The 23,783-nt window shown below is 40.9% G+C and overlaps 2 protein-coding genes across 2 annotated transcripts; both read right to left on the reverse strand.

Moving 5' to 3' along the window:
- Positions 1-212: 212 nt before the first annotated feature.
- On the reverse strand, positions 213-10,403 carry LOC148349039 (clathrin interactor 1-like). The gene is made up of 12 exons (XM_088321445.1): positions 10,224-10,403; positions 8,234-8,338; positions 8,066-8,162; positions 7,854-7,962; positions 7,605-7,775; positions 7,343-7,511; positions 7,041-7,272; positions 4,804-4,885; positions 4,662-4,742; positions 3,614-3,900; positions 3,347-3,530; positions 213-1,803 (listed from the first exon to the last, which is right to left on the reverse strand). The coding sequence occupies exons 1-12, from the start codon at positions 10,262-10,264 to the stop codon at positions 1,580-1,582; spliced, it is 1,782 nt and encodes a 593-aa protein (XP_088177571.1). The 5' UTR covers positions 10,265-10,403; the 3' UTR covers positions 213-1,579.
- A 1,897-nt stretch (positions 10,404-12,300) lies between these two features.
- On the reverse strand, positions 12,301-17,105 carry LOC148349040 (stanniocalcin-2-like). The gene is made up of 4 exons (XM_088321391.1): positions 16,735-17,105; positions 14,966-15,108; positions 13,715-13,926; positions 12,301-12,986 (listed from the first exon to the last, which is right to left on the reverse strand). Exons 1-4 carry the CDS (start codon positions 16,877-16,879, stop codon positions 12,755-12,757), a joined length of 732 nt encoding a protein of 243 aa, XP_088177517.1. The 5' UTR covers positions 16,880-17,105; the 3' UTR covers positions 12,301-12,754.
- Positions 17,106-23,783: the final 6,678 nt, after the last annotated feature.

A 23,783-nucleotide genomic window follows, 5' to 3' on the forward strand; every position in this document is an offset into this window, starting at 1 on the left:
GTGGGCTCCAATTGAAACTCGCGTCTGTTTAGTCCCTTTGCAAGTCGCACGTTCATTGGTCAAGTTTCCTTTGTTTAAATACTCTGGTAAACGTTCTTGATTGTTGAATGAAAAAAGGAGAATGCAATTAAAAACGCTTACAATTTAAGTACGTTATTTCATGCATCAATACTTTGCTAACATTCCAACTCAAAATAATAATTGTGACTCAATGAGGATCATATAATTTATTTGAATGTCAAAAAAGTCCTCATGTCCAAGAAACAGGCATATGTATACAAGGAAAACAAATCAACATCGCACTCTGTATATAGACAAGTAACGCAAATGATAAACTAAGATCTATGGAGTTGTCTTTCCAAGAGTAACAAAATAAAGATTTGGTCGTTTGGAGCACACAAAAGGCTCTGCTTAACTGTGTGCCAGCCCATCATACACATAAAATCACAAATGCACGCATACTTGATTTTGGCCATCATGAATGTGCAAAAGACTTAAAAGAAATTTGCGATCATGGCTTTAGGGTGGAATGAGCAAAATTGAACAACCAGGCAGCTTTGAGTAGAATTGTGTTTTTCAACGTTAAAATTGATTTTTGAGTAAAAGTCCACCAAATGATTTTCTAACAATAGTATGTTAGGGGTCGGTAGTACTTTTGTTATGAAAATATGAGTTAAAAAGCGAAATCGACGTTATATTCTATTTGTAGTCGACTGCAAACGACACAATTTGACACATTTGGCCAAAGCCCAGGTAATAACCAATCACAGTTCCTGTTTTGTTAAAACTGAGTTGTAATTTGTCTACAACTAAAGCCTGATCAAACCTGATGTTACACAACAGTGAGTGTCAAAATGGCTGCCTGCTGAAATAAAGAACACCTCCTCCTCTGGTCATACTTTACAAAGAGAATACCAGAATGCAATATTATAACGCAGATTAAACTTTTTTGTGATGACTTCCGTATAAAAGGAAAACAAACTTTTTCGAATCATACTTTTAAATTTAAGTTGTAATTTTACTCTTGACTTTGGACATTGAAAAAACGTTTTGATGGTGTTGAAAGTCTGAGATGCACTGAAGCAATAATACTTTCCCCTCCATTTGACCTTTGAACTTCCCAATGCACAAGTAGCTGTTAAGTTCCCGTACTTTTTGCATTACCATGACAAGACACGCAGCAGGAGTGATCACCATTTGTGCACATTGACAAACCCTGCTTCGTTACAAAAATGCTGCAAAAAGTCCAAATTTAGAGTACAAATCAACAGGAAGAGCTACAGAAAATTCTCCACAATTTTACCATTCAGCTCCAGGAGATTTTACAAAACGGTACCGAGACATTCAGCACTTTGAAATTCAAAAGGTCAAATAAAGCTGATCAGTAAAGTATAAACTGCAATTCAGCTTCATTTTTACACGTTACCCTCAGGGCCAAAACAGCAAACCTGGGTCAGGTGCACACAAAAGGACAGTATGCCAAAGAGCAAGCTACCCATCCGGCCTGGTGTCCGAAGCTCACCTCACTCAAACACCCCCACACACACACACACACACAAAACACACACATAACCCTTCTTTAATGTCCAAAGTTGCCCAAGTTAGAAAAGGCATCTTGCTTTGTAGGATTCCTAACACCACCGAGCCCCATTCTTACAGGAGCAGCAATGCCCATTGTAAATGATGGCGGTGTGGGTCCCGAGGTCCCGCTGGGATTGGTTAGAGGTCCACTGGGCGGGGTGCAGCCGAGGTTAAGGTCCAGGCCTCCGAAATTGTTGGACAGCAGGTGGACGGGAGGAACGCCTGCAAAACGAACATAGGGGGACAGAAGTTACTTTGATGTCAACCACAACAGTTTTTTACTTAAATGACACATTTAACTCTCCAACAGCCATCGCAAAACTAGTACAGACGCTCTCCGACTTACGACCATTCAACTTATGAATAACAGTAATACGAACATTTTTTTCAGGACATTGCTGTACATTGCCGAGTACAGGACATTACCGTAGTGCTTATTTCAGCCGCTACTGGTGTGTGGTGGCGCTCGCCGCATCCACCCCAAAGAAGAAATCCGCTTCCTCTTCCTAGTTCGGGTTGTAAACATACTGTACTGAATCTCCAGCGTGCTAAAAACTTTTTATTGTTTGTTTAATACCTTGTGCATCCATTCAATATGGTTTTTGTAAAGTGTAAAGAAAAAAGGGGGGGAAGTTTCTTTTGAAATGAAAGTGGAATAAGAAAGCTTGATGCGGTTGACAAAATGGTTGGATCGCTTTTTTTCGTCCACTCTCTACCACAGAGGAGGACCTCTTGAAGACCATCTCCCAAAAGTAAGTTAAACTTAACCTTATAGAGCATATTATTTTATGAAATGTTCATTTTTTAGTACAAAACAATTCAGGTTACTTACACAAGCCTTGAACATACTTCTATAAACCTTAAACATACAAAATATAGCACTGAAGCAACTTACAAACAAATTCAACTTACAAATGATCTTCCGGAACCTATCTCGTTCGTAAGTAGGGCAGCGTCTGTATACAGTTACAGAAATTAGAGAGTTGTCTTTCATGCAAAAATCTTGCCAGAACTTCATTCAAGTTAGGATAATTTGCAAACGCTACCTCTTACTGCCAGCATCAGCTCGTAAGTTATTACGGGAATTTCCCGCCATACAGATAGACCCTGTAGACTTGTCTTGTGTCTTTTTATCATGCTCTCTTGTGCTCCCTTCGCTCCTCCAAAACCTCCCTCCGCCACTCGTCTACACACCTCCAGTTAGCAACTGCTGAAATCCTCCATGGTAAGTGCTTGTAGTAAACTCGCATTTAGTTTAAATCATCTTAATAACAGTTATGTAGAGCGCTCGTCTTGGGATCAAGAGATCGCAGTTCGAATCCCGGCTCCTCCGTGTTCCATGTTGAAGTGTCCTTGGGTAAGACACTGAACCCCTAATGCCCCCAATAAGCAGGTTAGCGCCTTACATGGCTGCACGGCTGCTATTGGAAAATGTGAAGCACATTTTAAAGCGCTTTCGGAAGTCTTCATTGACTTGAAAAGCGCTATGTAAATGCAGATCATTTCATTTCATTTTAAAAAAAAAGTATTTTGATGTTTAATTGACATTTGAATTTGTCTTTAATGATCAGGAGTATGTTTCTCATAGCCATTTATGGAGGCCGGGAACAGATTATTTTGTTTTCAGTTATTTCTTGTGAAGGAAATTCATTCGAGATGGCGAACTTGACTTGACTAAATACAGGAACAAACTTATCTTGTAAGGGAAGCTACTTAATAGGGCAAGATATGCCCAATCCATTTGAGAACTGCTGTGTCACACTACCTTGCTGCTGCATTAAGTTGTTGTGGGTGACCGGTGACTTGGCAGGATGCAAGCCGGCCGACAAGAAGTCCAGACTGATATTGACCGATGGATCAGACCAGGTGGAGCTCAAAGGCCCCTGACCTCCCGCCCCGACCTTCTGATGAAGTCCAGCGGGCGCCCAAGATGTGAAACAACCCAGACTCTGAGATCACAAGGAAACCCGTCAACATACATCAGGAACAGAAAGCAACACGTGACGAGAGAACACCAAAGTCGTGTCCAAACCTGCTGGGAGCGAGACGGCGCCATGTTGGAGACGGTCGGCATGACGACGGAAGGGAAAGTCAAACTCTGTGAGCCGCTAAGCGCCATCGGCTGGCTAGATCCGCCCATCAGGTCGAACAGCTCGGCAGAGGGCAAGACGGAAGCCGGTTTGGAAGCGGGGTTGGAAGCCACGGAGGTGACAAACAAGTCACCGATTGGCTGAGAGGAAACGGAGCTCGAGGACGCAGGGAGATCGGCGAAAGCGCTCCAGTTTCCAAATTCTGCGCTCCCGTTGGTCGACGCTGCAGCTGATCATAGAACACACCGCATGCTAGCCTTATCACCTAACATTATTTTTATATCAACGCTTGTTATCAATTTCCATGACTGAGTCCCTTTCATGTGTTACATGTGGTTCTAAAAACCAAAAACAGGGGTGTCAAAGTCATTTGAGCTCAGGTGCCTCATGGTAGTAAAAGCTTTATAGCAGGGGCCAGAAAAGTACAGTATAGAGAAAAAGAAAAAATAGAGAGCGAGAGAAACAAAGAATTGGAGTAAGAGAAAGAGAAAATAGACAGAAATTTAAAAAATATAGAAAAACATTTGAGAGAAAGAAAGGAACAGAAGAGAGAGACAGAGAAAGAAAATAAGAACTAGAGAAAGAGAAAGAAGGAGCAACAGAAAAGAAAAGAGAATAAGAGAAATTGAAGGAGAGGAAGTGTTAAAGAAATAGAGATACAAGAGACAGGGAGAGAGAAATAAAGGGAGAGATAGAAAGAGTTAGAAAGAGAAAAAAGAGGCAGAAAGATACAAGGAAAGAATGACAGAAAGATAGGAGAGAAAAGGGAAAAAAATAGAGGTAAATAAAGTAATAGTGAGAAAAATAAAAATAAAAAGAGGGATAGAAAGATGAGAGAAAGAGAGCGAGAACAAAAGACACAGAGAGAAAAAGAGAATAAGAGAAAGAAGAAAAGGGAAATAATGACCCGTAGTTTGCTGACCCCCTGCTGTAGAAGCTGTGATTTACAAACAAAAAAAATAAAAATAATGGGATTTTTATTTTGTTTACCAGTGGCGCTGGGTAGGCTGGCAGACGCTGCCGGCGACGTGAAATCGGCAAAACCGCAGATGAGGTCGTTTGAGATGCTCCCTGATGAAACGCAATGAGACAAATTTGCATAACAACACAATAAAACTCACGCAAAGCTTACCTGCAGCAGAGTTCTGATTGGTTGACGAGTCAATGGCTATGAGGTCGGCCAATCCCCCGCCGGATGGCCGCCTGCTGGATGCCTAGGAGAAAGTGGGGAGAGGGCAAAGGTAAACACAGCCGTTATGTGTCTTTGATGGAGTCTTTGATAGCTTCTGAGCTGCCAGAGCAATCTAATTGGGAATTAAAAAATATCTAACAGATCTTAGGCAGTGAGACCCTTGCCATCCTGACTGGTTACCCTGATCCTGTGCTGTAAAGAACTGTAAGTGAATATCACAGTGATAGCTTGCACTGACATGTTTAAATACTGACATGTACAAAAATCTCAACATGAAAAAACGTTGGCTAAATACCAGTGTCTGAAACTCATGCGAAAAAGTTAGCGGACACCAGGGCACTTGCCTGCCCCCTTTTTCACAACTTGAAACACAATAAGAGAACAAATCGCAAAAAACCCCATTGATGCCAAGTATTAAGGATTGATAATCAGAATATATAACAGAACAACACTTTAAAATTAAGTTTATTATAATCTACTTATAACATTCATTGCATGTATATGACATCGCTGTTTTCCATCTGCATTCAGTGTGTACCTGTATTTACTCATCTTCATTCATGCAATGTTTGCGTTGCATCGTCTGCTACAAGGCACGTGAACCTCGCTTTCCACGATGCTTTTAATGTACGTTTACGTTTTGTAGCGTCAGAAGTTTTGTTAGCTTCTTTTGAATCTTTCTTCTGGGGTTGAGGTTTTGGCTTGATTCCTAACCACTTATCTTTTTTTTTTGTGTTCGTTGTGCGTCTTCTTTGAAAAAGGATATGCAAATGCAAGACCTTATAATGCTCGGGAAAGTCCGGAAGCACGAAGTTATTCGATGCAGGCTTCTGATTGACTGCCAAGTATACAAATTGCTAAATGAACCGAAATTCAGAAATTTCCAAACCGGACGAAGATTTCGAAATCGGAATCAAGCAAACGATTGATTTGAAAAAAAAATCTTTCCCTTTTTTTCTTTGCTTTTTTTTTTCCCCTTGAAAAAGTTGTCGGCCACCCGGGCGGAGATGTTTTGTAAGTTGTACGCCCGACGTAAAAGATGCACGCCCCGGGCATCCGGGCAGACGTTATTTCAGACACTGCTAATACCCTACTTTCAAAACATTTTTACTTAAGATGTTTCTTGGGTATTATATGTAATAAGAGTTTATTGCAATACTATTAAGTTTGAAATGCCATTTCCTTGTTTTCTTATTTTCCTTCCGTGTAATTGTTTTGATTTTGAATATTTCTGCAACAGGGGGTGGGTACTTAAAAGTTTCGGCTTCAGCCTACGCCCTTAGAGCACACGTTTAATATCCTAGTATTGTTCAGCTGTTTTTTTAGTGTGCAAATATTTTGTTTTTTTCTTTTGTTTAGTAGTGCTTAGTGCTGTTTTGCAGACAATACCACTCGAGGGCCGAGAACTCGAGACCGCTAAAAAACTGCATTTATACGTATTTGCATGGAACGTACCATCATTGAATATATGTGCCTCCATATAAGAGGTAGTACTGTAATGCCGCTTTGCAATTTGTATCGTGTTCTGTGTTAATTGTGTACTGAAAAACTACCATAATACCAAAAGTATTGTTAAAATAAAATTTTCCAGGTAAAACTTTATTGCTGTTTGATTTAAAATTATTTTTGCCTATTTTGCTTTTTTTCGTACAGTGATAAAAACATATTTAAAATGAGGAAAAATCTTTGATATATTTTTGATATAAAAAATAGAAAATAACCAGGGACATTATCTATAGAATTACACAATTATATATTTCGTGTGCGTGCGTGTGTGAGCTCTGTCACATCATTGCTCATTTTAAGGATATTTTTTCTTATTTTGCTGGAAAAAAACAAGTTAAAAATCTAGTAAACCTAAAGGGAGGGTGTGCAAAATTTAGAGCCTCTTAGGTTAAAAAATATATTGAAACAATATTGATTTAAATAATAAGCAAACATATATGAACATCAATACAGGAGAGTATTTTTTTTTAAATTGAAGGTTGAAATTGTAGTTTTTATTTTATATTTTCCTAGATAAACTGACATTCCAAATAAGTCATATATAAGACAGCGGTAGACAACATTTGCGACAAATTCCTCGTTACCAACTAAGTTTACCGAATGCTTGCTGTATTTTCTCCAATAATCAAATCAAGCATACTACGACGTTGAATTCCAGGTGAGTGGTGTACCTTGTCATCATCAGAATTTTTGTCTCCAGTGTAGTGGGCAGCAGCACCAAGGTCCAATGATTTGTTGGCGGGGACGCCGCTGCGTTTCCGCGTTGAGGTGGTGGTGGGAGTGGTGTTAGTATCCGTTGGTTGAATTATAGCGAGACTCTTGGTGGTGACCGTTTCATCCTCGTCTTTGAACTCGCGAGCTTCCGGATGACCGTTTCTGGACGTCTTGTCCTCCTCATTGTCGCTGACAAAAAGAAGATGAGTGTGAAGTCAAGTGCAGGAAAATTATAGTGACAACATGTCCAGCAAGCTACCTGCTCCTGTCCGGGGAGTCGTCTCGCTCTTTTTTGCGGAACTTGCTGATGGTGTCGTCGATCGTGCTGCCGATCTTCTCGCCTATCTCACCCAGCTTCTCGCTGAAGGGGAACGCTGCTCGGCTCTTGTCCCAGTCCTCCTCCAATTTACTCCGCTCCAGTTCGCAAGCTGGATGCGGACAAAGTGCTACATTCAGTCAGGTAATCCTCAGAGAAGTATGAAGCCAATGAGAGGAACCCTGTAATGCTGGCAATTACTTACAATTCTTCACACCTCCTCCTCCCATGCTCTCCGAGGAGACCCCGATGTATTTGTCCTTGTTCTTTTTAGCTTTCTTCCGCTCATCCCGCAGTCGCTCGTCATCCTGGACGAACTCCACAATCTCCTTCACTTTCTGGCGCACGTTGATGCCTTGGTCTTTGCCGTTCTCATCTGCCCGAGATAAACTTTTTAAAAAAGACCGAAGAGAGCAGCTGTACCAGACTTGAGAGGAGCAGGACCTCCACTGACCTATAAAGTGGTAGTTTTCTAGCGATCTCAGGTCGTAGATGTGCTCTCGTGCGCTGGTCACCACTCGCTCCGATCCGTTCCTGATCAGGTAGGCCAACAGCAGCATCGCCTGCGCGCATATCACACCAATGTGACAGAACAAGGACATTGGAAATTCTGAATGATTTTCAGCTTTTGTGTGTGGATAGTCAGAAACCTTGTTCCACGACTACCTTGTAAACACGCCTCCAGTTCTTCTTGTTGTCTTTCAACATCCTGGTCCACAGCATGTTCATCACTTCTGGGAACTGCTCGTACATGAAGGTGGACCTGCTCACGCAGACAAACACAATCAGCTAGACAAAGGATCTTAAGGGAGTGAATGTGGGTGTTCTATATACTTGGCAATTTCTCCCATCAGCTGGCCGGACGGTCCCCATGGGTCATCGTTGGTTGCCTCTCTCACCTTGGACTCTATATCAGAGTAGTTCATCACCACATTGGTGCTGGTGATGCACACACACATCAATACAAATACAGTGAGAAAGATACATACCACTTGCAGTTGAATGCATGAACAGATGCAGTATGGATAAAAATCAGCTCAGAACAAATAAGTAATGATCAACAATCCGTAAGGTATCACCAAAAACTTCACTATCAACTATCAATGGCTTGAACTTGTCACCAAATAGAAGTATCTGGGAGCAATCATATCAAAAGAGGGGTCAGAACCAGAAATATTGACCAAGATAGCTCAATCAACAGCCGCACTTACCAGACTTAAACCCATCTGGTGGAACAAGAACAAGCAGTTAAATGTCAGACGTATGCAAGCGCTGGTTACTTCCATATTCTTCTATGCTTGCAAGACAAGGAATCTCACAGCAAAGCTGGAAAGAAAAATCCAGGCCATGGAGATGCGATGTTACAGTAAATCTTTCGGCATCACCTACATAGCCCATGACAAAAACTGTAGTAGGATAGTCACATCACAAGATCATCAAGACTGGCTCAGATCATTCTCCAGGGCACAGTCCATGGGCGTAACAAGTCCGTTTTTGGAGGTGCCTAAGCACCCCCAAATTCGAAAGTGTTGAAAAGAATGCATTATTGTCCAATAAGTTGCATCCTTCTTATTCTTTCTGTGTGTGTACCCAGTTAAAAATAAATGAATAAAAACTAGGGCAGCCCCAGGGTGCGGGGGTCCAGGGTTCAATTCCAGTTACCAGAGACTCCCCATGCGGAGTTTGCATGTTCTGACCCCTGTGCGCCTTCCACATTCCGAAAACATGCATGTCAGGTTAGTTGGCCGGTCTAAATTATCCTTAGGTGTGAATGAGCCAGTGAGTTGTCTGTCTCTGTGTGCCCAGTGACTGGCTGGCAACCAGTTCAGGGTGTCCCATGCCCATTGCCCGAAGATGGCAGGGAGCGGCGCAGAAAATGGATGGATGGATGAGTAAAAACTGGGCATTGAGTACTAATAGAGTTTCTACTACTCACAAAGTGTAATGTAATGCTCACAAATGGGAAGTGACACGCCTGAACACTGTTGAATGATCTTAAATCACACACAGACCAATTCAGGTGGAGAGGAAGACCAAAAAAGAACTAGTCTGTCAACATAAGGAATGAACTGGTTCCAACTTTTCTACAACCCAAAAACAGGCCATGAACTGATAGCAGTGGAGAAATCTGTCCAGAGTTGCTTTCTCAGTGGTGCCCTGGCGATCCAGACAGTTAAGGGATCCGTAGACAGTGAAGAGATGCAGAAATTACACATAAATAACTACACAAGTGTGTGGCATGTTTTCATTATAATGATAGAAAGTAATACCGTACTAAAAGTCCGTAGTGAACACTTTTGATTTAAAAGCTAGACTGGACAAAAACAACCTATAAGATACCCATCTTTAGTCAGTGCTTTTAATGGGTCAACGAGCTCTTTGTGTGATGGATTTCACTAGCATCAAATAGAAGTTTTGCTTGCACTTGAAACATAAGATTAGCATGATGGAGACGTTGCAATCCTTGCTGATCTGCATGTTTGCAGGTAACGTGCACGGACGGGCTAGATAAGGGCGTGATGCTCCTGCAGCAGATAACGGCCGCAACCAAACCAAGGTATGCTAGCCAGCTAAACCAGATGATAGCCACCTGCCAGACAAGCTCCGATCTCATTCACAACAGTGACTCGCAGTTTAAACCTAAATGAACCAATTCATAACTGGGGGAATGTGCTTTGAAAGCTATTTTTCCACCATTGTCTAGTCTACAATCAATTGGCAGTTAGCCAGCTAGCGGCGGCTAACAGCTGAGTCTACGAGCGTTCGTGACGTCAGAGCTGCTAGCCGGCTTTATCCCTGGCTTGTTTAGCGGTTTGGTACTTACGCTTTGTCCACCAATTCCCGAACTTTCCACATGTTTAGCATCTCCAGGCCCACCCGCAACACTTTTCTTCGATTTCACGCACACGGCCAGCTCGCGCAAAACGCCGTGCCGCGACGCACGAGCTTTTCTTGACCGCTTGAGACAGAAACGTCACTGTGACGTCACAGGTATCGGATACTCCTATGCACTAACTCAGGGGGTGTCAAACTCATTTTAGCTTGGGGGCCACATGGTCAAAAAAAACTATTACGGGAACCGGACTAGAATATTTCAAAGAGAAAATAAGAAAGAAAAAGACCAGACAAATTGAAAAGAAATAGAGAAAGAGAGAACAGAGAGAGCGAGAGAGAGAGAGATGAGAAAGGAAAGTGCAAAAGAGACAGAAAAAGAATGAAAAAGAGAGAGACGTGCAGAAAGAAAGAAATGAGAGAAAAAAAGGTGAGTAAGGGACGGAAAAAAATAATGACAAAAAGAGAGAGAGAGCATTAATGCACCAAATAGATGGATGCCAACCACCCTTGAACCTGAAGAAGGAAAGAGAAGATAACTAAGCTGGGGAAGAGCGAACACCAGTCCTGAAACTCTGGGGTAAGTGGCCAGAAGCTGGATCATTTTTTAGGATAGTAAGAAGAGGAATTCCGTTTAGAGTAAATATGTCAGGACTGGATGGAACCCGGGGCAGAACGGCGGCACAGTTCTGAGGTCATGAGATCGAACCTCCTGTGTGGAGTTTGCATGTTCTCGCCGTGCTTGCGTGGGTTTCCTCCGGGCACTCCCGTTTCCTCCCACCTTCCAAAAACATGCATGTCAGGTTAATAAGCCAGTCCCTAGGTGTGAATGAGCGAGGGAATTGTCTGTCCTTGTGTGCCCTGCAACTGCCCACTGCCCGAAGATAGCTGAGATGGGCTCCAGCACCCCCGCGACCCTACTGAGGATAAGCGGTACAGATAATGGATGGATGGATGGATGGAAACCTGACCTTTTGGAGAGTGAAGGAAGGTCTGATTGGATTTTAACTGTTTGATTTCACTGTCACCTACCACAGGAAGCCTACTACTGATCGGAGAAGAACATTCATTTTTGGACCTCATCCTTCATTTTCACAAAACCGTTTTGTAGTAGTCAAACCTTTTGTTCAAATCTGGAACGCTGTCTCTTGGTTTAGTGTTTTAGAGGAATAACCTGTCTTTTCTTCCCGGGTTTCCACAGGATGTACAAATGGCTCTGGAGGTGCATGTGGCCATGTGGCTCTTTAGCACTTCCCAGTGGCTACCTGGCGCTTTTTCAACAAACGACGGCCCCAAAAAACAAAAATCTTTTCAATTTTATTCTAACAATAGCTCAGTTCTACATTCACAAGTGCAAATTTATGGTTAGAAAAATCTTATATTTACCTTACATTAAAAGGCAATTGTAACAGATTTTAATATATTCGTAAACATTTGGTATGAGTTTTTCCCCTCTGTTTAAAGTCTTGTAATTTGGTTAGTAGTTTGGTTCTTATGTGAAGGCAACATCGCAGTGGGATTATCTTAAGTATAGAAGAGTTTATTTCAATAAAGCATAAAAAGTAATTTTAGATTAATATACTATATTTCCCTTATGATGCTAAATTTTACTATCCCTCTACCAAATTTCTTAGATCAATACTAAAACATATCCAATACATTCCCCTTAATGATTGCAATACTCCGAGATAAATCAACCTTAACACAATGCAGCACCTATCTTCTCATAGTATTTAAAAAAAAAAAAAAAAAAAAAAAAAAAAAATAGTAGAATAGAATAAAATTTAGTGCCAAATTAATGCTTGATTGAAGATAATGTGTACTGCGACAATTTTAGCAATGTATTATGATATCGTTTACCAGCAACCGACAATCCGAATAAGCATAGATCTGTATACCATATAACAGTTTTTTTGAAAATTTTCCAAACTTTAGAAAAATTTTGTACAGGGACACAATTAACAATTATTAAAAACAAGTTGCAGGTATGTTATAATATAAATCATTTAAGTCAGATATTCAAAGTCCTGGAAGGTTTTTGATCACTAAACCAATCAAAGACATTCAGCACCATTTTTAAAAATTTATTGACATCTTTAAAAAGCCGCATTCAAATGCACACATTGGCATACTGTATTACAACAGATAATAAAAGTAATCATTTTCCGTTAATAAAATATGGGCTCACTGACTCTCCACACCAGCAGGTTGCGCCCTGAACAAAGCTGTCAAACCCAATTTACAAACGTGCATAAAAAGACATTTTGTAAAAAAAAAAACTGCACTATAAAACAGTATGCACCATATTACCACAAAGAAAAACTTTGAAGTAGAGTTTTCCGAGACAAATGTAAATGAACTTAAAAGCCAAATAGGAAAAAAAAGGTTAGACAATAAGTCAAATTAACTCAAAAGTTTAAAAAAAAAAAAATTCACGAGAGGGCGGATGAAGTTGAGCCACAACTTCCTTCAGCTCAACATTGGGAGTAGCCCGTGAGGTAGTTGTTGCGACGACAAAATGTTCTATTGATGTCTGTCCGGCTCCGCGGTTGTGATATCCTCAGCAGTCAGTTGTCCGGATACGGTCGTCCCGACGTTTGGGTTTGTGGTGGTGTGGTTGCGGTTACAGGTGTTGCCGAGGCTGCTGCACAGCACGCCCCAGTGCTCCTGGCACTGAACCTGCAGCCGCCGCCTGACCCAAGGACCCACGTCGCCATCGCACGTCAATAGGAAGTTGATGAGTTCGGCGTGAGGCCTGGTAGAGGAAAGCATCTATAATTGATTTACTTAAATAACTCAGTGCCCCAAAACAATGGAGCTGTTTAAGTGGTTTACTGAGCCTTTTTAAACCCTACTTCTCACATGATGGTATTTCAGAACTGCCCATGTCTGCTATGCAGATTTATTATCATTCAGTCTTTACTGCCAACATGCCAAGCTTTGTCAACTCCTGTAATTCATGGTCTCCCTCATTGTTCAATGTACAGGAGTACTCATTCTGAGTCACTTCAATTCTTGTTTGTCGTTTGAGTTAGTGTGCGCTAACCTTGTAGCAGGCATGAGTCGCAGAACTTTGATTTGACCTTGGACGCTTACATTTTTGAAAATTCACAAACTTTAGTCATTTTCCACCTACTTTTCTGGAAATAAATTATTATTTAGATCTTATTTTGGCGCTCTGAGGAGAGTGATGAGCAACAAAAGTATGGATGTTAAGAGGGGACTGTATGAGAACAAGCCCTTAGTTGGGGTGGCCAGGCCCTTATGCCCTGCCCATAACGACGGTTGTACTCTGTTCTATAGGTTCTCTGAAACGCAAATGTGATTAACACCCTTTAAAGTTAGCAAAAAAAATCTAGGGCAATATATTGCACATTTAATATATATATTTCAACAACTATTATGAAAAGATTGGAAAAAATTGTTTTTAATATAGTGCAAGGTACTGCATGTTTTTGAAAATGCATCTCATCGATGACTCACCCCGGCGGGAAGAGCAGGTGGAAGTGGACCAGGCTCCCCAGGGTGTCCTCGTGGTCCCGCAGAGCGAGACATAGTTGGTGTCTGGCAAAACATTCCCTTTGCAGCGTTGACAGCAACTCCTTGATGGCGGCGCAGCGGCGACTCACGCAGCTCAAACGCTGACGAAGGCCCAATGAAAGGCAGCGCAGGGACTCCTTCACTTGCCACTTGCCCTGAGACACACCAACAGAAGACACAGGCTTTAGGACAGCAGCATTTTCAGGGCTTGACAGAACAGGTGAGAAAAATTGTCCCATTGATGGCAATATTGATGAAACCGACTCATAAAAGGACAAGTTGGGACATCTGATCCTTTTGGTCCTCAACACAAAATCATTTTAAAACGAAAGTTGTCAAGCTGGAAGTCTTTGATTTTCCCTTGTCACACTAAAGGATTGTTTGTCTTGCGTATCATAATAAATGGTAAATGTTTTTGGGCTACAAAATAGCAAACTGAAAAAAAAATATGTTTGCTTGCTAAAGGAAGGAGATATTTTGTTGCAGTGGTATCAGTATAGTGGCATGGAAGACGAGTGGTTAGCGCGTCCGCCGCACAGTTCTGAGGTCATGGGTTAAAATCCTTCCTGTGAGTTTGCATGTTCTCCCCGTGTTTGCGTGAGTTTCCTCCGGGCACTCCAGTTTCCTCCCACATTCCAAAAACATGCATGTCAGGTTAACTGTCCGGTCCAAATTGGCCCTAGGTGTGAATGAGCGATTGAGTTGTCTGTCCCTGTGACTGGCTGGCAACCAGTTCAGGGTGTCCCCTGCCCCTTGCCCGAGGACAGCGGAGATTGGCTCTAGCTCTCCTGGCACCCTTCTGAGGATAAGCGGTGCAGATAATGAAATGAAATGATTTGCATTTATATAGCGCTGTTCAAGTCAATGACTTCCCAAAGCGCTTTACAATGTGCTCCACATTTGCCAATAGCGGCCTTGCAGCCATGTAAGGCGCTAACCTGCTTATTGGGGGTATTAGGGGTTCAGTGTCTTACCCAAAGACACTTCGACATGTAACACGGACGCGCCGGGATTCGAACTGGGATCCCTTGATCCCAAGACAACTCTACCTCCTGAGCTACTGCCCTGGAATGGTATCAGTATCAATGACTACCCAGAATCAGTACTAGACCCAAAGAAAACATGTTATTGAACCATGCTACAATTTTGTAAGTGTTACGGAAGTAATAAATGAAAAATTCTTGTGTGTGGTACCTGCGCATGGTATCGTCCAGCGTGTTGCAGTAGCGTGATGCAGATGCCGTGCAGACCATCCATTTGGCAGGAGTTGTTGCTGAAACACTGGAAGGTCCCGCAGCCAGCGTCGCCAGTACTCGCCAAGCAGTTTTGGATGTCCGCTGGATAACAGGGTCGAGGTTCCATGATTAAGAAACTAGACAGGCATTCGTTTCCAAAAGAGGTCCCCATTGTAAAAGTATCCTATGGTGGCTCCCTCTAGTTGAGCGTGAAATTTACTGTGCTTTTTCATATTGCGTATCTATTTTTTTAAAACATAAAAATTACTTTAAATTTTTTTCCCCTCAGGTACAAAAAAAGCTTATAATGAATACCTACCACTGAGAACAATAAAGGTTAAAAACCCATTGAGAAGACAATAGGAAGACCTAAAGACGTTGAAAAGGCGATGACAATTCGTAAAAGTAATTTTTAGCCATGATATAAGCTAGAGACCTCATAAATAGTACACAATCAAAAAAAAAGCAAAGAACATTGCAGCTATGAGTAGATGAAGACATATATGACCAAAATACCCTTCACATAATGTACAGGACGTTAATTTGCCTTATTTAAGTGTTTGTAGAGAAATTGGGAAATGCATACAAGAGCTATATAGAATATCTTATTGGATTACAGAAGAAAGCTATTAGGATTGTGCATAATTCGGAGTATAAAGAACGTTTAGTGTATAAAATCCACAAGTTAAAATTTGAAGATAGGTTTTTAAGATTCACTATTAATAGTATACAAAGCAAGTAAGCACCAACTCCCAACAATTATTTAAGAGTTGTTTCTCATCTTCAAGGGAATCCATAACTTCAAGGCCTGATATTCTCACACAACATTGGAAAACCATTGTGCCACCTAAAGAGGTAAGATGAATGATTTAGATGAATGTACATGGTGTAATATTTGATGACAAGATGGCACTGTATTGTCTAACGCAGACCTGGGCACTCCGGTCCTGGAGGGCCAATACGTCCTGCCAGATTTTGCTCTTCTTCAACTCAGGTGATACAAATTATAACCTCGTTAGCAAGCTAGCAGGTGCTCGTTAACGATACTGGTGATTGGAATCACCTGTATTGGATCAGAGAAACCTCAAAAATCATGCAGAACATACGGCCCTCCAGGACCAGAGTGCCCAGGTCTGGTCTAACGCGAATAAAACCAGTTCCGAACAAGCACAGCATTCATGGCAGTGACTTCGAATAGTCATAGAATTGAACATTGGTATGATGGTTCATGCATTTGTGTCCATTATTCAAATCAATGTTTTTTTTTACCACTAGAAGACCATAAATATTACACACTGGCCCTTTAAAAATATCCATGAATTTATAACAACCATAGCCTATACTATACGCATCTTAGATAAATATACAAAAGAAGAATATATCAGGTTTCTTTAGGTGTTATATGGTTTAGGAGTCACCAGTAATACCATTGGTAGTTCGAAATAGCTTTTTTTTTGTTTTCTACTTTTCCTTTGTAAGGTATGGAGTAGTTTCCATTATTTTTAATGTCTTCCCTGCAAGGAAAAAAAATGGACTGGGGGAAGCACTAGAAAGCTTCGCCTTCAGCCTTACTCCCTTTGGGGAACATGTTTATGCATTGTATAATTGAATTGTAGAGCTATTTTTGTGAAAACAATTGATTGTTTTCTTTTGTCAATAATTGATGTAGTTTTTGGTGCTGTGCCTAAAGAAAAAGCCAAAAATATAACATTACGTCGTCGTGCCCACCTGTGCCCTGCAGGGTCAGACGCTGTTTCCACACGTGCTTTTCCGTGACGTCACGTGACGGTTCCGAGGCGCAGACGTTCGACCTCGGTGGTAGCAGCAAAACCACAAAAACAAGAAGACCTAACGATTGCGCGCTCCTGTCCATCTTGCGAATAACCTGGAATGGCTCAACCTTCGAGAAAAACTGCGACGCGTCAATCGAGCACGTGAGACTTGAGCGTTCCTTCTGGAGTGAGCGTCTGCCGCGCTTTAAATGTATGCGCACGCTCCCGCGACGGACGTGCGCGGTCACGGCGGTGACGGACGCATAAACACATGAGCACGTGACTCAACTCAGAAGCCAAGGGAGCATACATTTGACAAATATTAAAACATGAGTTTTTTTTCTAAAGACCTCATCACTGGATCGCCACAGGATGCGCACGCATTGTTGACCCAAAACAGCAAGAGTGGCAGTGTGTGTTGACTTCCGGTTTTAAAGTCGCGATTTACAAAAATAACAAACCCAACTGTTATGTGTATTTTACAGGTTTATAAATTGCAATTTGAAGAACATATTTCTTTGCTAATCCCAGAGTATGGGTGTCGATCATGTTAAGATTGGTCAATTTTATAGCGCTCTTACTCGTGAAATTGCGGTAAGACACTTTGTATTGAGTGACGTCATTACGCACGCACCATGTTTCGTTTTGCTAATTGGATAGAGCCGTGTTCTTGTTTGCTTGCTGTTAAGAATAAATATTCTTAAAGGCTGAACCACAATGTCCTCCTTATCTTCTCACGCATGAGGAAACTGCACACTCTGTCATATTCTTAACAGAAGGCCGGTGGGCCAAAACAGGCCTGCCGAGGGTTTTAATCCGGCCCGCAAGAAATCACAGCGAGAAGCACAAGAGAAAAATGAGCTGAAGCTTTAATGTCTCCCAAGCCAGGCACCACTTGCAAAGCTGTAGTAGTATTTCTCTCTTTTTCTCTATGTCCTTCTCTCTCTCTCTTTCTCTTTCTCTTTCTCTTTCTCTTTCTCTTTCTGTTTCTCTTTCTCTCGCTCTCTCTCCCTTTTTCTGTCTCTCTTTCTTGTAAACCTACTAGTCCGGCACCTGCAGGATTAGCTAAAAAGAGCTTGACACTCCTGTCCTAGAAGAAACAGGCCTTTTCAAAAGCACTGTGGGAGCCTGTGGCTTTAATTCATTAAAATAAATATAATATCCCAGCTATCTTCAGGCAGTGGGCAGGGGGACCCCTGAACTGGTTGCAGGGCACACGGAGACATACTACCATTCACACACTCACTCATACCTAGGGACAATTTGGAGTCATAAAAATACTTGCCATTTACGTCGTTGGAATGTGGGATGAAACCGTGGTGCCCGCAGGAAATCAATGCAGGCACGGGGAGAACATGCAAACTCCACACGGGAAGGCCAGTAGCTAGAATTTAACCCTGGACATCTGCACTGTGTGCTAACTAATAGAAACATTATTAAAATCATTATTAATGTATATTTTGCATAATATGAATTTAATAATAATACATTCTTATATTGTTAATAATAAATATTGATTAGTTGTCGTTATCATTGTTATTGATCCCAGCAACATATCGGTGTATTTTATTGTTTTTTAATGCAACATCCAATGCAGCCTGGTCATCCTGGAAGAGGGATTACCTCATGTGCGGTCCCTTCTCAAGGTGTCTTCATTTTCTTCATGCTAAGGTTTTTGAGTTTTTCCTTGCCCTCATGTAGGTTTTAGATCAGGGGATGTTGTAATAATTGGCTGTGGTTTGAAATCGTCTGTGGTCTGTACAGCCCCTCGAGACTCCTTGTGATTAAGGGCTATACAAATAAACACGACTTGACTTGACTATCGAGAGATGCTGTCCGGAATTTGAAACTTTATTGCCCTTTGCCGCCATCTCCTGGCTTAAAGTCATGATCGCAGCCTCACACTGTTTATTTATAAAGTAGGTGCATATCTTAGATCAGAGGGCTCCAACCATTTTCAAGCTAATAACTATTTTTAATGGTAATTAGGCAAAGGGCACACAGTTTGATATGGATTTCTAAAATAACAACTTATCTTAACTTAACATGTTATTAACAGGTTAATTGTTGGATGCAGGGTTAAATAGACTCAGTAAAGAACACAAAAAAATTAAAAAAAATAATTAAAAAAAAATCGAGAAAATAACAATGACCCAGACCTGGTAAGCTATTTTGAGAACAGGTCTGCGGGTACCTCAGCTTTCCTTAGGGGGCACCCCGGTGTCTGTGGGCACCACGTTTAAAACCCCAGTCTTGGGGCATTCAAAATAAACTTTTCTCTTTTCATTTTTGGGGGGTTTTGGATTAGCATTTGGATTTTACATGAAGCAAGCCTTTTCTTACTTTCACAATTTTCACACTACACTCAAAAAAAAACCAGCAAAGAGGAGCATGAAATCACATGCTCCTCTTCCTGCTTTTCTAATGTGTTACATGTCCTGGAACAGCTGTGCTAAGAGTAAGAAAAGAGCAGATAGGCGCAGGAGGAAAAAAATATATAAAGGCTCTTTGAACTCAGTTGGGCATTGTTAACACATATTTATTAAAGTATTATACTTTCAACTTTTTAAGGACACCTCCGTAGATGAGTACAGTTTTTATTATTTTCCTTTTTTGCTTTATTTTTTGCCTTTTAAGTCATTTTTTACATAATGCTATATAATTATTGGTGATTTACAAATCAAAATAACAAAAACAATCTAAAGCGTCAACCAGTTCAGGGTGTCCCCTGCCCACTGCCCGAAGATAGCTGGGATGGGATCCGGCACCCCCGCAACCCTACTGTGGATGAGCAGTGCAGATAATGGATGGATCGAATCTAAAGAGTTGTTTGAGAGTTGAAAGAGCCATTTGTTTTAGTGAGCCGAGCTGAAAGAGCCGGTTATCGAAAAAGAGCCGGAATTAGTAGCCTAAATGTATTTTTCGTTGCTCATGAGTCCTGACAGAGAAACATTACTTTGTGATTATGCAGCTCTTTATATGCGCCGTGTTGTTATTCGGCACGCAAGCGTCCATTTTCAGACAAGCCAAACAAGACATGTTTTTGTGCATGCGCGTCTATCGTGTTGTTGCTTTGCCTCTGCTTGGTGAAAGGTCAAGGTTCATTTGAACTTTCAAAGCATGTTTTGACTTTGAGCGCCGTGATCCTTGACCCTCAGTCATGTGACAGCACCGTCTGCCAACCAAAATGCTTGATTCTACTAACGTTTTCTAGTAAGCAAGTGCGATTCAGACATGTTTTTAAAGCCCCTTAGGGGCCTTTCCCCTCATTTTCTGACTCACGCACAAACACTGAGTGGGCGTGCTACTTAGGACAGAACCAAGGCCACGTATTTTGATCATTTGGCTTAAAACATATCAAACTTGGAATCGTTTATTTTTTTTTTAAATCAAAATTCAGCCGATGTTACGAATAAGGAACCAGTGTTTGGACTACTGTGTTACAAAGGAATGCAGTTCTGGTGCGCTATAACTTCTCGGTAACAAGTACTGTCAATGCCTTATCAATAACATGTTGTCACCACGTTATTATGCTACCTTATGAACAAGGATCATTATTTATAGTGTCCTACAGTTGATAAGTACATTTGCTTTACTTACATTGTCACATACAGTGGCTTGCGAAGCTATTTGGCCCTCTTGAACTTTGAGACCTTTTGCCACATTTCAGACTTCAAAAATCAAGAAATAAAACTGTAATTTCTTGTGAAGGATCAACAATAAGTGGGACACAATCATGAAGTGGAACACACTTTATTGGATATTTCAAACTTTTTTAAACAAATAAAAAACAAAAAAATGGGTGTGCAAAATACTCCTTCTGTTTCAATATTATTACTTGCACAGTGCTCCTTGGGATGTTTAAAGCTTGGGAAATCTTTTTGTATCCAAATCCAGCTTTAAACTTCTCCAAAACAGTATCTCGGACCTGCCTGGTGTGTTCCTCATTTTTCATGATGATCTCTGCGCTTTAAACAGACCTCTGAGAGTATCACAGTGCAGGTGCATTCATACAGAGACTTGATTACACACAGGTGGATTCCATTTATCATCGTTAGTCATTTAGATCAACATTGAATCACCTAGAGATTCTCACTGAACTTCTGGAGAGAGTTTGCTGCACTGAAAGTAGAGGGGCTGAATAATTTTGCAGACCCACTTTTTCATTTTTTAGTTGTTAAAAAAGTTTAAATTATCCAATGCAGTGTGTTCCAGTTCATGATTGTGTCCCACTTATTGTTGATGCTTCACAATAAATTACAGTTTTATATCTTCACGTTTGAAGTCTGAAATGTGGCAAAAGGTCACAAAGTTTGAAGGAGGCCAAATAATTTCGCAAGCCTCTGCACATCTCTAGATCTGATTGAAATATCCCTGAAGGGTGCTTATATTTACATACAAAATATAACCGAATATAGTTATGGTGGCACAGGCTACAACGATGCTGAATTTCTCATGTTGATACGCTCCCTGTACTACCGTATGTACTCACACCCGAGCCAAATTTCCAACTCTTAAATGAAATACTGAAATCAGGGAGTCAACTTATATGTGCATAATTGGTTGCGTGTCACCAATAGTAGGTACCACGTGGGGAAAGAGGAGTGGCTTACACAGGAACAATAATATCAATGGGACAAACATGAGCACAGAATTTATAGTAAAAGTGTGCGTATTGTGGTCTTTCTATTTGTAATACAATTCTTGCAAGACACCATGCGCAAAGAAAAAATAAAGGGTCTTGGACAGTACCCAAAAATGTAGGAGATCTTCCAGTGGTTTGAAGTCAAGAGACAAAATGGATATGCAGTGTCTCAGCTAAGTGTTTATTAGCAAGCGCTTAATATTGGACAAGCCTAGAAATATGGATGCTTCACTACTTCCACAGGTTGGGGAACACACTTTCTTCTGTTTCTTTCATTATGTGGCTGTTTTAAAGCAGTTTAGATGTCTGCTTTTATATGAGTTTATAAAGTAATTTGTAACTAGTTAGTTACAGAGTAACATGCTTTTTTGGTTTCAATAATGTCACACACTGCTGTCCGTCATTGCTATGGTCCGGTTCATCTCTGAAGAGCAGGATGGCCCTTTGCAATGAAAAACAACAGCAACCAGATGATAAAAGTGCTGTATCGGAGTCAAATCAGGAGGCTTCTCCTGCGACTAGTAACCATGGAGGCCTTTATTATTATGTTATTTATGGGGGGCAAACGCCTACCCAAAATATTGGGATGTAGAGGGAGGGTACCGCCAGGCTGTATTGCCCAAGACACACCACAGGAAGTGGTACCCCTACGATCCGGTTAAAGGATACGGTAATCAGGGAGGTAACTAAATTCTTTTTAAACGAAGTAACGAGTCACTGTGACTATTTACATTTATTTTTTTCAGCCATACACAAAACACTGCTAATAAAGAACTGATATTCACAACAGACACAATGACAACAAGCACGTATCAAATTGTGGAAATGGAACGTTCATACAAAAAGTTCTTAAAAAAGAAATAAACACACGTTTGAAACAGACAACCAAAATTTTGTGAGGATAAAAATTGGGCCTTGACAAATACTACCACTAGCTTTATGCTAATACGTAAAAGAAAATGCTTTTGACGCGCTAGCACAAAGGGTCGGGAACTTTTTTGACACTAAAAGTCATAGTAAAAAGATTTAGATTTTTTTTTTTGAGAGAGAGAGCCACACCATATATTTTGAGACAAAATTCAACAAAACCGCCAACCCCCCTTTCCAGACAAAAGCTTATTCTTCAGCGCATTTTATTTCACTGTGTGACAATATAAGATATGATCAAATCGATAAAACATGTCCCTGTGCCCCATATCAATATAAAGATACCAATTACTTTAAGAGTACTGAGGCTCATTTTGTCCTAAATAAGGGTTTCAAAACAAGGTGCAAGCAAAGTTTATTTGTTAAAATTTCCAAATACAGCAAACAAGGATACCAACGTATTAACCTTCAGTGCAGACGGCACTGGGCTAAGGAGAGTCTGCGAGCCCTGTGTATAGCTCCGCCCATTCTTGCCGCTCAACCAATCAAATTGCTCTACGTGCTTTGCTAAAGCCTCTGGGTAAATGTTTGATTTGGGTTCAAGTTTGTTCTGTGAGTTTTCATCATTAAGTGTATCTACAATGACCATAAGTTTAATGAGCTTCTATATAAAGGATTATTAAGTGATTTACATCCACAGACAGGGTCTGTTTGTGTGACAACCCAACAGTAAACTGTATATAAAATTGTGTCCTATGTATACTGGACCAAACCCTCCCAGCAAACTATTTCCCACTGATGCGCCACGATCGCCTTTACATAAAGCAATATATGGAAAAAGTTGCAGTTGCTATTTTATCACCGAGTCAAATGTACTCATGAAAAGAGCCATAGCTTTCTGACCCCTGAGGTAATATGTGGAGAAAATTGTCAAACACCACCCCTGGTGGTCAAAATAGGCCATACCATTTGGTGCAAATAAGGAATGTATTTTCCAAGACGTAAATGTAAGAATCAATTTCATTCTTTTGAGGCTCAAAGGTGAAGTCAAAGAAGTTTGACAGAGTCTATCCTATGTGATGCACAACGCAAACATGTTTACAACATGCAAAGGTCATAAGACCCGTTTTTGAGGTCACATATGTGAACGTAGACATGGAATGAACCGAGAGGAAGTCCCACGTGTTGCATAATCTCCATTTTATCAACACTTCATGATAGATTAAAAAAAATTGAAATAGCAATAATTCTATGATATATCATCTGTGATGATATTGGTGGCGCGCATGGACACAGCGGCTCACAGCTCTTCAGCTAATTTTCCAATTATTAGCATTCTTTTGTCTATTTCTCTTTCTTTTCTGGGCAGATGCATGGCCAATAGTACCTATAGTCGGGAGGAACTTAAAAATTTGGGTCCACGTCTAGATTTTGACTTTTTGGGCATTTTTTATACCACCTTTGATATCCCGCAAGAAATACAGAGGGTTGCG

This window comes from Urocampus carinirostris, chromosome 17, assembly GCF_059441175.1.
Source record: "Urocampus carinirostris isolate Australia breed hairy pipefish chromosome 17, RoL_Ucar_1.0, whole genome shotgun sequence".
In the NCBI taxonomy this organism is placed as follows: domain Eukaryota; kingdom Metazoa; phylum Chordata; class Actinopteri; order Syngnathiformes; family Syngnathidae; genus Urocampus; species Urocampus carinirostris.

Coding starts and splice junctions, on each gene's coding strand:
- LOC148349040 (XM_088321391.1), bottom strand. CDS start 16,879: ATGGACAGGAGCGCGCAATCGTTAGGTCTTCTTGTTTTTGTGGTTTTG. Junction 15,109..16,734: donor TCTGACCCTGCAGGGCACAG/GTGGGCACGACG, acceptor CCTGTTATCCAG/CGGACATCCAAAACTGCTTG. Junction 13,927..14,965: donor CTGGACGATACCATGCGCAG/GTACCACACACA, acceptor GGTGTGTCTCAG/GGCAAGTGGCAAGTGAAGGA.
- LOC148349039 (XM_088321445.1), bottom strand. CDS start 10,264: ATGCTAAACATGTGGAAAGTTCGGGAATTGGTGGACAAAGC. Junction 8,163..8,233: donor CTGATGGGAGAAATTGCCAA/GTATATAGAACA, acceptor CTGCGTGAGCAG/GTCCACCTTCATGTACGAGC. Junction 7,512..7,604: donor AGGAGGAGGTGTGAAGAATT/GTAAGTAATTGC, acceptor GTCCGCATCCAG/CTTGCGAACTGGAGCGGAGT.